Source organism: Ovis canadensis, chromosome 1, assembly GCF_042477335.2.
Source record: "Ovis canadensis isolate MfBH-ARS-UI-01 breed Bighorn chromosome 1, ARS-UI_OviCan_v2, whole genome shotgun sequence".
Taxonomy (NCBI): domain Eukaryota; kingdom Metazoa; phylum Chordata; class Mammalia; order Artiodactyla; family Bovidae; genus Ovis; species Ovis canadensis.
The window spans coordinates 35,483,510-35,497,871 of record NC_091245.1 but is presented as its reverse complement, the minus strand read 5'-3'; the positions used below and the strand labels follow the sequence as shown (position 1 = coordinate 35,497,871).

Below are 14,362 nucleotides of genomic sequence, written 5' to 3'. Positions count from 1 at the left end.
GGCTCTCTTGCCCATTAGGGAGGTCAGCTGGCTGAAGGCTGATCTAGGATGACATCAGCTGGGATAGTAGGGCTCTTTTCCAAGTTTCCTCCTCCAGCAAGCTAGCCCATCTGGTGTGCATGTAGAAGACAAGACCCCAGCGGGGAGGAGAGCACACAGTGCCTCCCAAGGGCCAGGCTGGGGACTGGCGACCATCACTCCCACTGCATTCCGGGACCCAAGCAGCTCACACTGTGAGCCCCAGTTCAAGGGAAAGGGGAAATGGCACAAATTTTATGGGAAGGGCTATGAAATCACATTGCAAATGATGGGGGTTCAGGGAGAGGGGGGAAATTGGAGCCAGTATTGCAGTCAGGTGATCTCACTATCTTTCTTTCTGCCAGAGAAGAGTGATTCAGACCAAGCTAGCAATTTGGGGATCCCCTCAGTGTGACTAAGCGAGAACTAGTGAAACAGAACAGGAAATGGAAACCAGAAAAATCCACTGACTTAAAGTGTCAACACTGCGGTCAGGTTTATTCCCACCAGACTCCCGTCTTTAGGGCTCAGTTGCTCTGCCTCATACCTGATCCAGCACTTTATAAAGAAAGCTTCCCTGAAGGAATGGGGTGTGAAAAGCACCCTCCCTTCTCTTGGAAAGAAGGTCAGGTGTGGAATTAGGAGACATGCACAGCTGGGGAGATTACAAAGGTGTTATGCAAACATACATTTTCTTTTCTTCATTTAAGTTTTCCCTTTTGATCCAACAAAGCAGCAGATATCTTCATGAAAGGCAAGAGTCTGAGTCCTCAATTTTCAGAAATATCACTGAATCATGGAGATAAGATTAGGAAGATCTCTCAAACACCCTAGGTCAATTCTCTCACTTCTAGTAACTGATCTGGTTAGTTAGTGATGGCGAGTTAGTACATGCACCAAGAAGAAAATCTGTGTTTACCTTAATCCCTGATGAAGCCTTGAAATAAGGTAGCACTCCTTTCCATGACTTATAAAGTGAAAGTGAGGTTCCTCAGTCGTGTCCGACTCTTTGTGACCCCATAGCCTGTAGCCTACCAGGCTCCTCTGTCCATGGGATTTTCCAGGCAATAGTACTGGAGTGGATTGCCATTTCCTTCTCCAGGGGATCTTCCCAACCCAGGGCTCAAACCTGGGTCTCCCACATTGTAGACAGATGCCTTACCGTCTGAGCCACCAGGGAAGTCCCAAGTCAAATCTCCTGTTTTACTGGAATCCTTGATCAGCCATATATAGTACTTAGGAGAGCAATTACTTCACAAGTTTGACAAGTGAAAATTTTATATGTTGATGAAAATAAGCAATTTACTCAGAGCCCAGAGCTGGTGACTGATGGAACCAGTAATGTAACCCTGGATCCTGACTCTAAGGGTCCAGTTTTATCCCAAGATATGGATTTTTCTAGGAGAATTTTGGGTATTTATAATACAACTGACCTGGTACCATCGAAAACAAATTTTTCTATTTGCTGCAATTTAAGCCAATTTCTTCATTTTTTTTTCTTTCCAGTTCAGTTGCTAAGTTGTGTCTGAAATTTGTGACCCCATGGACTGTAGCACAGCAGGCCTCCCTGTCCATCACCAGCTCTGGGAGTTTACTCAAACTCATGTCCGTTGAGTTGGTGATGCCATCCAACTATCTCATCTTCTGTTGTCCTCTCTCCTCCCACCTTCAAACTTTCCCAGCATCAGGATCTTTTCAAATGAGTCAGTTCTTTGCATCAGGTGGCCAGAGTATTAGAGTTCCAACTTCATCATCAGTCCTTCCAATGAATATTCAGGACTGATTTCCTTTAGGATGGACTGGTTGGCTCTCCTTGCAGTCCAAGGGACTCTCAAGTTCAAAAGCATCAATACTTCAGGCATCAGCTTTCTTTATAGTCCAAGTCTCACATCCGTACATGACTACTGGAAAAACCGTAGCTTTGACTAGATAGACCTTTGTTGGCAAAGTAACGCTTCTGCTTTTTAATATGCTGTCTAGGTTGGCTGTAACTTTTCTTCCAAGGAGCAAGCATCTTTAATTTCATGGCTGCAGTCACCATCTGCAGTGATTTTGGAGCCCCCTCAAAATAAAGTCTGTTACTGTTTCCACTGTTTACCCATCTATTTGCCATGAAGTGATGGGACTGGATGTCATGATCTTAGTTTTCTGAATGTTGAGTTTTAACCCAACTTTTTCACTCTCCTCTTTCACTTTCTTCAAGAGGCTCTTTATTTCTTCTAAGCTTTCTGCCATGAGGGTGGTGTCATCTGCATATCTGAGGTTATTGATATTTCTCCCAGCAATCTTGATTCCAGCTTGCGCTTCATCCAGCCCACCGTTTCTCATGATGTACTCTGCATAGAAGTTAAATAAGCAGGGTGACAATATACAGCCTTGATGTACTCCTTTCCCTATTTGGAACCAGTCTGTTATTCCATGTCTAGCTTCATGTCCAGATCATGTCTGTTTCTTCTTGATCTGCATACAGATTTCTCAGGAGGCAGGTCAGGTGGTCTCGAAATCCCATCTCTTGAAGAACTTTCCAGTTTGTTGTGATCCACAGAGCCAAAGGCTTCGGCATAGTCAAAAAAGCAAAAGTAGATGTTTTTCTGGAACTCTCTTGCTTTTTCAATGATCCAGTAATGTTGGGAATTTGATCTCTGGTTCCTCTGCCTTTTATAAAACCAGCTTGAACATCTGGAAGTTCATGGTTCATGTACTGTTGAAGCTGGGCTTGGAGAATTTTGAGCATTACTTTACTAGCGTGTGAGATGAGTGCAATTGTGCGGTAGTTTGAGCATTCTTTGGCATTGCCTTTCTTTGGAATTGGAATGAAACTGACCTTTTCCAGCCCTGTGGCTACTGCTGAGTTTTCCAAATTTGCTGGCATATTGAGTGCAGCACTTTCACAGCATCATCTTTCAGGATTTGAAAGAGCTCAACTGGAATTCCATCACCTCCATTAGCTTTGTTCATAGTGATGCTTCCTAAGGCCTACTTGACTTTGCATTATAGGATGTCTGGCTCTAGGTGAGTGATCATACCATCGTGATTATCTGGGTTGTAAAGATCTCTTTTGTATAGTTCGTCTGTGTATTCTTGCCACCTCTTCTTAATATCTTCTGCTTCTGTTAGGTCCATATCATTTCTGTCCTTTATCGAGCCCATCTTTGCATGAAATGTTCCCTTAATATCTCTAATTTTCTTGAAGAGATCTCTAGTCTTTCCCATTTTATTGTTTTTCTCTATTTCTTTGCATTTATCACTTAGGATGGCTTTCTTTTCTCTCCTTGCTCTTCTTTGGAACTCTGTATTCGAATTAAATCTTTCCTTTTCTCCTTTGCCTTTTGCTTCCCTTCTTTTCACAGCTATTTGTAAGGCCTCCTCAGACAACCATTTTGTCTTTTTGCATTTCTTTTTCTTGAGGATGGTCCTGATCCCTGCCTTCTATATAATGTCACAAACCTCCATCTATAGTTCCTCAGGCACTCTATCAGATCTAATACCTTGAATCTATTTGTCACTTGCACTGTATAATCTTAAGGGATTTGATTTAGGTCATACCTGAATGGTCTAGTGGTTTTCCCAGCTTTCTTCAATTTAAGTCTGAATTTGGCAATAAGGAGCTCATGATCTGAGCCACAGTCAGCTCCTGGTCTTGTTTTTGCTGACTGTATAGAGCTTCTCTATCTTTGGCTGCAAAGATTATAATCAGTCTGATTCTGTTATTGACCATCTGGTGATGTCCATGTGTAGAGTTTTCTCTTGTGTTGTTAGAAGCGGGTGTTTGCTATGACCAGTGTGTTCTCTTGGCAGAACTTGCCTTTGCCCTGCTCCGTTCTGTACTCCAAGGCCAAATTTGCCTGTTACTCCAGGTATTTCTTGACTTCCTACTCTTGTATTCCAGTCCCCTATAATTAAAAGGACATCTTTTTTGGGTATTAGTTCTAGAACGTCTTGTAGGCCTACACAGAACCATTCAACTTCAGCTTCTTCAGCTGGTTGGGGCATAGACTTGGATTACTGTGATATTGAATGGTTTGCCTTGGAAACAAACAGAGATCATTCTGTCATCCAAGTACTGTATTTAGGACTCTTGTTGACCATGATGGCTACTCCATTTCTTCTAAGGGGTTCCTGCCCGCAGTAGTAGATGTAATGGTCGTCTGAGTTAAATTCACCCATTCCAGTCCATTTTAGTTCGCTGATTCCTAAAATGTTTACATTCACTCTTGCCATCTCCTGTTTGACCACTTCCAATTTGCCTTGATTCGTGGACATAACATTCCAGGTTCCTATGCAATATTGCTCTTTACAGCATTGGACTTTACTTCTATCACCACTCATATCCACAACTGGGTGTTGTTTTTGCTTTGACTGCATCTCTTCATTCTTTCTGGAGTTATTTCTCTACCTTTATCCAGAAGCATATTGGGCACATACCAACCTGGGGAGTTCATCTTTCAATGTCCTATCTTTTTGCCTCTTCATAGTGTTTATGGGGTTCTCAAGGCAAGAAAACTGAAGTGGTTTGCCATTCCCTTCTCCAGTGGACCACATTTTGTCAGAACTCTCCACCATGACCTGTGTGTCTTGGGTGGCCCTACACAACACGGCTCGTAGTTTCATTGAGTCAGCAAGACTATGTTCCATGTGATCAGATTGGTTAGTTGGGGAAGAAGGCATCTTGAAAAGGAGGGGCTGGGGAAAGCCTGGAGCAGGCAAACACAGGTGGGATGAGATGAGGTTGGCCCTGCATGGGGAACCCTGGTAGGAAGATTCCCAGTCATGATGGGGGGATACGTGACATAGGGAAAAGATGCCTCATACTTGAAAAACCTTGCTTTGACATTTACTTTCTTTTAACTTCCAACAATTTTTTTTTTTTTGAAAATTGAAAGAGGTAAACACAGACCATTTGCTAATGGATTTTTGTAAGACTTTTGGCTAGACCACATTCATAGGTCAGCCTTGGCTGCCCACTTGTTTCATCCACAGCCTGCATCTTCACCGTTGCTTGACCATCTGAGTCCTGAAGGCACTGGAGTGTGTGATTGTGGAATGACCTCACCGGGCTTAGGTTACTCCAGGTAGTCGTGATTAAATAAGCTGAGTGCGTAAAGGCTCAGGGCCAGGCAGGCCTGCTGTTTGCTCAGGTTTTGCAAGATGTGGTGGAAGATTTCAGTCCTTGCTCGCACAGACCACCTGAGGAGGTACTCATATTTTTGTCTTTCAGGAAAGCGGATGTGCCTTGGAGAACAGTTGGCCAGGACTGAGTTGTTTATTTTCTTTACTTCACTTCTGCAAAAATTTACCTTCAGGCCTCCAGAGAATGAGAAGTTGAGCCTGAAGTTCAGAGTGAGCTTGACCCTTGCCCCAGTCAGCCACCGGCTCTGTGCTGTTCCTCGGGGCTGAAGTTGTTGGGGTGGGGAGAGTGAAGAAAAGCAGGAAGAATGAGCTTTCCCACACCCCCCAAGGCAGGGCATCTGCTCAGAAGTGAGGGGACAGCATCCAGTGCCTCTAGGATATGTCACAGGAACTGGACTTAGAGGAAACTGGAACTAAACCCCAGTTTTGCCATCTCCAGTGGGGCCTTGAGCAAATGACTTATGTTGTAAGTGATTTCATTTTCATCCAGAAGATTTAAAGTGGACAATGATTCCATCTCTAAAGGAAAATCTGCTATAAAAATCAGAGGAAATAATGGACTTTAAGTGGCTTGGAAACCATAAAGCACATCATAAAAGTCATAGCTGTGATCTGCCTCCTCCCTGCTTCCTTCCTTAGCTTGGTTTTGCTTCTGGTCTGTTGAGATGGCCTGGGTCAAAGAGGTGCCAAATGGTGGATAAGAGTTAGAAGTTGGGCCTGGGGCAGCTGTGGAGGTCAGCCAGAAAGGCACTCACACTTGGTAGCCCTGGGTAAGCTGACCCTGCTTCTCCCTCAGGCTGACCCCTGGGAAATAGCAGGGCAGATGGATTCCTGATTTTTAGGCAGGTTTCTATTTTTAGGCAGGAGAAGGAGTTGCTCTGGTTTATCTAAGGAAACACTACCTTGGCCTTGGACACCGGACCCAAGAAGAATGTCACCACAATAACCAAGCATGGAACTCAGGTTCAGTTCAGTTCAGTTCAGCCGCACAGTTGTGTCCAACTCTTTGCAACCCCATGAACTGCAGCACACCAGGCCTCCCTGTCCATCACCAGCTCCCAGAGTTTACCCAAACTCATGTCCATCGAGTTGGTGATGCCATCCAGCCATCTCATCCTCTGTCGTCCACTTCTCCTCCTGCCCCCAATCCCTCCTAGCATCAGAGTCTTTTCCAAGGAGTCAGCTCTTCGCTTGAGGTGGCCAAAGTATTGGAGTTTCAGCTTTAGCATCATTCCTTCCAAAGAACACCCAGAACTGATCTCCTTTAGAATGGACTGGTTAGATCTCCTTGCAGTCCAAGGAGAGTCTTCTCCAACACCATAGTTCAAAAGCATCAATTCTTCAGCACTCAGCTTTCTTCACAGGTTAGGGGGAAACAAATGTGTAAATATTTTCTGTCATCGCTGTGCCTCCTTACCTTAAATCCTCTCATGCATTTACTCCCAGCCCCATGATTGGTGTCAACAACTTGATGGTCGTGATCTTTTTGTATATATTGTTTGTCAGCTTTTGATTGACAAGTATTCCCGGGCTAAACACAACTGAGGAACCCTGGTAAAGTATAGTATAGAAGGAAACAGAAATGCTATCATCCTGTTAGCCCTCCTGTGTGTGGTCACCGAGGGGAGAAAAGGGTATCAACGGAAAGGCCAGGTGCCACTGAGAGTCCCTGGAGTTTGGATGCCAACCCCATGCAGACAAATAGCACACCTATAAAATGGACTTATCCTTATAGAAGGTTATTTTTCTCAAGTGTTAGAATTTAAGAAATTTAAATATCTCAGAACAAAAAGGAACTTGAGGACATGGGCCTTTTCATCCCTGTTGCTTGGGATTTAGAGAAAAGCTAAATCATGGAACCATTAGAAAGGGAATCAGAAATAGGACGAGAAGCCAAGAGAGAGGGAGTGAGAGAGTCTGGCTGGAGCTAGCCTGAGCCTGTCAGAGTCAAGAGTAAGTCTGGGAGAAATGGTTGCATGTCCTGAAGGGCAGGGAGATAATTTGCACTAGAGTAGAAAATGAGAACCCCAGCTGCCCACCAGAGTGCACTTTCTTTGTAAACTCTTAAAAAGTTGCATCTCTAGAAAACACCCTAAATGATATTTCTGAAAGGAAACCAGTCAAAGCAGACTTTGAACTTCCTGAGTATCTGAGACCTTGTCATTCACTCTGTTTTTCTGCAGTCAGATCATCCTCATAGGAGACTGCAAATTGGCCAAAATACTTTCCCTTATCTACTCAGTCTCCTCAACTGTTAAATGAACTCTGTTGAATCGTCTCCAAGGTCCATTCATGTTCTGCTGTGCATTTTCCATGATTTACTAGAGTCAGTAGGGCAGGCATTTACCTACTCCCTGTGGAATCAATGGAAAACTCCTGGACCCTCATCCTGCCCTAATAGATGCAGTGGGACCCAGACTCAAGTAGCATGTGATCACAATTAACCAGAAAGCTACAGGACACGGGGCTGGGAATAGCTGAATTTCTGAACTTGCAAAATGTCTCCTTTCTTCCTCAAAGCGCATATTTCAGAGACCCTTAAATATGAATTCTCTACTGTAAAAGCAATACACAGGATTTTGTTTTCTGTCCTTTTGTAACTCTATTATTCCTCATCTGTTTTGGAAGCTCCAGGTCATCTTTTCCTCTTCCTTTGTGTCTGTATCTGACACATAGTGTGTCAGCATATGACATGTTCTGTGACATCGTGGATGAGATACAGATTTTACTGGAAAGCACTCAGGCTCTGAATATTCCCTTCACCCTCATCCTCCCTTAGAGACACTGACATGCACAGGCTGCTGTGTTATTTAAAGTCAGGTTAGAGGCTGGCCTGTTACAAGTAGATGAGGAGCAGAGCACTCAAGATACCCTGAGTTGTGTAGAAATGTGTTCAGGTCAGGCATGACTGGAGGACATGCACCAAGGAGGGCTTCTAGCAAAGGAACCACTTCCCATGCCCCTATGTGTTTACAGACAGGAGGCAGGAGCTGGCAGATGACTAAGAAACAAGGACAGTGTCCTAGGTGAGTTTCTATGTTTGCCCTGGGAACCTCAGAGCCTACCTCCATGTCAAGCTCTTCTCCCTGTGATCTAACTTAAACTTGCTTATTGTTAAGCTACCAAGATGGAAGGAGGTGGGCACCGAGGATGAGTGTCCAGGGACATTGGTCCATGTCAGTCATCCCAAATTCCGATGTATTTTCTCTTCTTAGCAAGATGACACTACTATGTTGCAAATTCCCACCCCCTCCTTCTTGTAAGGGATTCAAGTCAATGCCTCCAGGAAGCCACTTATTGTTCATATTTAACATATTGTGTTTAACATATCAAATATTCATATATAATCAATTAGATGTCAATTATATAGTATATAAACATTTTATTGTGAATAAATATAAATGTAATATATAAAATCAAGTAACAGTTTACTTTGCATATAATACCTTAAAGTATAGCTGTAGCCTTAAAAAAGTACAACTTGCCAATAATGAACTAGGAAGAAATAGAAATTATGAGCATGCCAGTCACAAGCACTGAAATTGAAACTGTGATCTAATAACAAACAAAAACCCAGGCCTGGATGGCTTCACAGGCAAATTCTATCAAATGTTTAGAGAAGGGCTGACATATATCCTTCTCAAATTCTTCCAAAAACATTGCAGAGGGAGAAACAGTCCCAACTCATTCTATTAATATGAGGCCACCATCACCCTTGCACCAAAACAAGACAAGGATACCACCAAAAAAGAAAATTACAGGCCAATATCACTGATAAACATAGTTGTAAAATATCTTCAATAAAATACTAGCGAACAGAATCCAACAGCACATTAAAAGGATCATATACCATAATCAAGAGGGGTTTATCCCAGAGATGAAAGGATTCTCCGATCAATGTGATACACCATATTAAAAATCTGAAACATAAAAACCATATAATTTCAACAGATGCGGAAAAAGCTTTTGACAAAATTCAACATCCATTTATGATAGAAACTCTCCAGATAAAAACTCTCCAGGGCATAGAAGCAACCAACCTCATCATAAAAAGGCCATACATGACAAACCCACAACAAACATTATTCTCAGAGGAAAAAAACTGATAGAATTTCCTGTTAGATCAGAAATAAGACAATGGTGCCCACTCTCATCGCTGTTATTTGATATAGTTTTGGAAGTCCTAGCAATGGGAAGCAAGGGGGAAAAAGATATAAAAGGAATCCAGATAGAAGTAAAACTCTAACTGGTGGCAGGTGACATGACACTATACACAGAAAATCCTAAAGATACCATCAGAAAATTACTAGAACTAATCTGTGAACTTAGTAACATCACAGGATATAAAATTAAACACAGAAATCCCTTTCAAACCTATAGACCAACAATGAAAAATCATGTAAGAATTGAATCGCCAGTCTATGTCTGACACAGGATACAGCATGCTTGGGGCTGGTGCATGGGGATGACCCAGAGAGATGTTATGGGGAGGGAGGTGGGAGGGGGGTTCATGTTTGGGAACGCATGTAAGAATTAAAGATTTTAAAATTTAAAAAATAAAAAACTAAAAAAAAAAGAAAGAAGAAAAAAGAAAAATCAGAATGAAATTGAGGAAACAATCCCAATCACCATTGCAACAAAAAGAATAAAATACCTAAGAATAAACCTAAGGAGACAAAAGACATGCTTGCAGAAAATTATAAGACACTGATGAAAGACATGAAAGATGACATAAACAGATGGAGATATATAGCATGTTCTTGGATTGGAAGAATCAATATTGTGAAAACAACTATACTACCCAAAGCAATCTACAGATTCAATGCAATCATTTTTCACAGAACTAGAATAAAATTTTACCATTTGTGTAGAAACACAAAAGACTAGAAATACCCAAAGCAATCTTAAGAAAGGAAAAATGAGCTGGAGGAATCAGGCTCCCTGACTTCAGATTACACTACAAAGCTCAGTCATCATCATAGAATGGCACAAAAACAGAAATATAGATCAATGAAACAAGATAGAAAGCTCCAAGATAAACTCACTATGGGCACCTTAACTTTGACAAAGGAGGCAAGAATATACAATGGAGAAAAGACAGACTCTTCACTAAGTGGTGCTAGGAAAACTGGACAGCTACATATAAAAGAATGAAACTAGGACACTTCCTAACACCATACACAAAAATAAACTCAAACTGAATTAAAGACCTAAATGTAAGGCCAGGAACTATAAATTTTTAGAGGAAAAGCTAGAGAGAACACTCTTTGACAGAAATAGCAGCAAGATCCTTTTTGACCCATCTCATAGACTGATGGAAATAGAAATGGAATCTAATCATACTTAAAAGCTTTTGCACAACAAAGGAAATTATAAACAAGATGAAAAGACAACCCTCAGAATGGGAGAAATAATTGTAAATGAAGCAACTGACAAAGGATTAATCTCCAAAATATACAATCAACTCATGCAACTCAATATCAGAAAAACAAGCAACCCAATCAAAAAAAAAAATGGGCAAAGTACTTAAACAGACATTTATCCAAAGAAGACATACGGATGGCAAATAAACACATGAAATAAATGCTCAACATTGCTCATTATTAGAAAAACGCAAATCAAAAGTACAATGAGGTGTCACCTAACACTGGTCAGAATGGCCATCATCAAAAAATGTATAAAAAATAAATGCTGGAGAGAATGTGGAGAAAAGTGAACTCTCTTGCACTGTTGGTGGGAATGTAAATTAATACAACCAGTAAGAGAACAATATGGACATTCCTTACAAAACTAGGAATAAAATTACCATATGACTTAAACCTCAACATTAAAAAAACTAAGATCATGACATCTGGTCCCATCACATCATGACAAAAAGATGGGGGAAAATGGAAAGAGTGACATTTATTTTCTTGGGCTTGAGAATTACTGTGGACATTGACTACAGCCATGAAATTAAAGACTCTTGCTCTTCAAAAGAAAAACTATGACAAACCCTGACAGCATATTAAAAAGCAGAGATGATATTTTACCAACAAAGTCTGTATAGTCAAAGCTATCAAAGCTATGGTTTTTCCAGTAGTCATGTATGGATGTGAGATTTGCACCATAATGAATACTGAATACTGAAGAATTGATGCTCTTGAACTGCGGTGTTGCAGACTCTTGAGAATCCCTTGGACTGCAAAGAGATCAAATCAGTCAATCCGAAAGGAAATCAACCCAGAATATTCACTGGAAGGACTGATGCTGAAGCAGAAGTTCCAATACTTTGGCCAACAGAAGTGAAGAGTTGACTTTTTGGAAAAGACCCTGATGCTGGGAAAGACTGAGGATGGGAGGAGAAGAGGAGAACAGAAGATGAGAAGTTTGGATGGCATCACTGACTCTATGAACATGAGTTTGAGCAAACTCTGGGTGATAGTGAAGGACAGGGATGTATGGTGTGCTGCAGTCCATGGAGTCAGAAAGAGTCAGACATGATTTAGTAACTGAACAGCAACAATGACCCATCAATCCCACTCGTGGGCATATATCCTGAAAAAACATAATTCAAAAAGACATATGTATCCTAGTGTTCACTGAAGCACTATTTACAATAGCCAGGATGAGGAAACAATCTAGATGTTCATCAACAAATGAATGGTAAAGAAGTTGGGGTATACATATACAATGGAATATTACTTAGCCATTAAAAGGAATAAATTTGATTCAGCTGAAATGAGGTGGATGAACCTGAAGCCTGTCATACAGACTGCAGTAAGTCAGAGAAAAACAAATATCCTATATTCATACATATATATGGAATCTATAAAAGCAACACTGATAAACCTATTTGCAGAGCACAGATAAACACACAGATGTAGAGAATGGACTTGTGGACACAGCTGAGGAAGGGAAGGGTGGGACAAATTGAGAGAGTGGTATTGAAATGAATACCCTACCATGTATAAAATAAATAGCTAGTGGGAAGCTGCTGCACAACACCAGGAGCACAGCCAGTGCTCTGTGACAACCCAGAAGGGGGGGTGGGGAACTCAAGAGGGAAGCGATTTGTGATTCAGCAAAAAAGCAAGAGAGTTCCAGAAAAACATCTACTTCTGCTTTTTTGACTACGCCAAAGCCCTGTTGTGTGAGTCACAACAATCTGTGAAAAATTCTTCAAGAGATGGGGCTACCAGACTTCCTCACATGCCTCCTGAGAAATCTGAATGCAGGTCAAGAAGCAACAGTTAGAACTGGACATGGAACAATGAACTGTTTCCAAATTGGGAAAGGAGTATGTCAAGACTATATATTTTCACCCTGCTTATTTAACTTATATGCAGAGTACACCATGTGAAATGCCAGGTTAGATGAAGCACAAGCTGGAATCAAGATTGCCAGAAGAAATATCAATAACCTTATATATGCAGATGACACCAGCCTTATGACAGATAGTGAAGAACTGAGGAGCCTGTCAATGAAGGTGAAAGAGGAGAGTGAAAAAGTTGACTTAAAACTCAACTTTAAAAAACTAAGATCATGGCATCTGGTTCCATTATTCCAAGGCAGATAGATGGGGAAACAATGGAAACAGTGAGAGACTTTATTTTCTTGGGATTCAAAATCACTGCAGATGGTGACTGCAGCCATGAAAGGAAAAGACACTTGCTCCTTGGAAGAAAAGCTATGACCAACCTAGACAGCATATTAAAGAGCAGAGACATTACTTTGTCAACAAAGGTCTGTCTAGTCAAAGCTATGGTTTTCCAGTAGACCATGTATGGACATGTCTACTGTAGACATGTAGACATGTGAGAGCAGGACCATAAAGAAAGCTGAGTGCTGAAATATTGATGCTTTTGAACTGTGGTGTTGGAGAAAACTCTTGAGAGTCCCTTGGACTGCAAGATCAAGCCAGTCAATCCTAAAGGAAATCAGTCCTGAATATTCATTGGAAGGACTGATGCTGACACTGAAGCTCCAATACTTTGGCCACCTGATGTGAAGAACTGACTCACTTGAAAAGATCCTGATGCTGGGAAAGATTGAAGGCAGGTGGAGAATGGAACCACAGAAGATGAGATGGTTGGATGGCATCACTGACTCGATGGACATGAGTTTGAGGGAGTTCCAGGAGTTGGTGATGGACAGGGAAGCCTAGCGTGCTGCAGTCCATGGGGTTGCAAAGAGTCAGACATGATTGAGTGACAACTGAACCATGCTGATGGCTGATTCATGCTGTTGTCTGACAGAAACCAACACAACATTGTAAAGCAATTATGCTCTAATTAAAAAAATTTTTTTAAAGTATAATTGTAAGCTTTATGATTTCTCAGATAAAGCCTCTAGTTATTTCTTTTTTTTTTTTTTCTAGGCCATTCGATTTCTTCCTCAATGGGTTCACAGAGCAATTACTGTCCTTCCTATAGACTACAGGAAGAGGAAGTTCCTAACAATAGTTACCTGAACAGTTACTCTCTGAAAGAAATACGGCATGCACTTCCTCTAATTTTCAAAAGTGCACTGCAAGTAGGATTTTAAAAATTTAATGAAGTCTAAATTACTTTTTTTGTTTCATAGTTCATGCTTTTGGTTTTTATCAAAAATCATTGACAAGAGCTGAAGGTCGTCTCAGCATTTTCCTATGTTATCTTCTTGGAGTTTTAGCTTTGAATTTTGCATGTAGGTCTGTGATCCATTTTGAGTCAACTTTTGTGAGAAATGTAAGACCTGTGCCCAGATTCCCATTTGCATAGAGAGATGTCCAGTGTTCCAGCACCACTTGTATGAATATTACCCTTTTCCATTGAACTGCATTTGCTCCTTGGTCAAAGGACTATATTTTTCTATTACTGGGATCTTTATTCTTTTCTAATGACCTATATGGAGAAGGAAATGGCAACTCACTCCAGTATTCTTGCCTGAAGAATTCCATGGACAGAGGAGCCTGGTGGGCTATAGTTCACGGGGTCGCAAAGAGTCGGACACGACTGAGTGACTAAACAACAACAATAATGACCTCTATGTCTTCTTCCACCAATACCACATGCCCTGATATATGCAAAGGCTTAATAGTAAATCTTGCACCCCACTCCAGTACTCTTGCCTGGAAAATCCCATGGACGGAGGAGTCTGGAAGGCTGTAGTCCCTGGGGTCGCTGAGGGTCAGACACGACTGAGCGACTTCACTTTCACTTTTCAGTTTCATGCACTGGAGAAGGAAATGGCA

The 14,362-nt window shown here is 41.4% G+C and overlaps 1 protein-coding gene across 1 annotated transcript in view; it reads left to right on the top strand.

Annotated features, from left to right (window-relative positions):
- Positions 1–5,759, top strand: part of LOC138442046 (cytochrome P450 2J2-like) — a 28,523-nt gene extending 22,764 nt beyond the window's left edge. Inside the window, exon 9 of the mRNA XM_069592929.1 lies at positions 5,237–5,759. Coding sequence (XP_069449030.1) covers positions 5,237–5,415 — 179 coding nt within the window. The 3' untranslated portion in view covers positions 5,416–5,759. The remainder of the gene's footprint in view (positions 1–5,236) is intronic.
- The last annotated feature ends 8,603 nt before the right edge of the window (positions 5,760–14,362 follow it).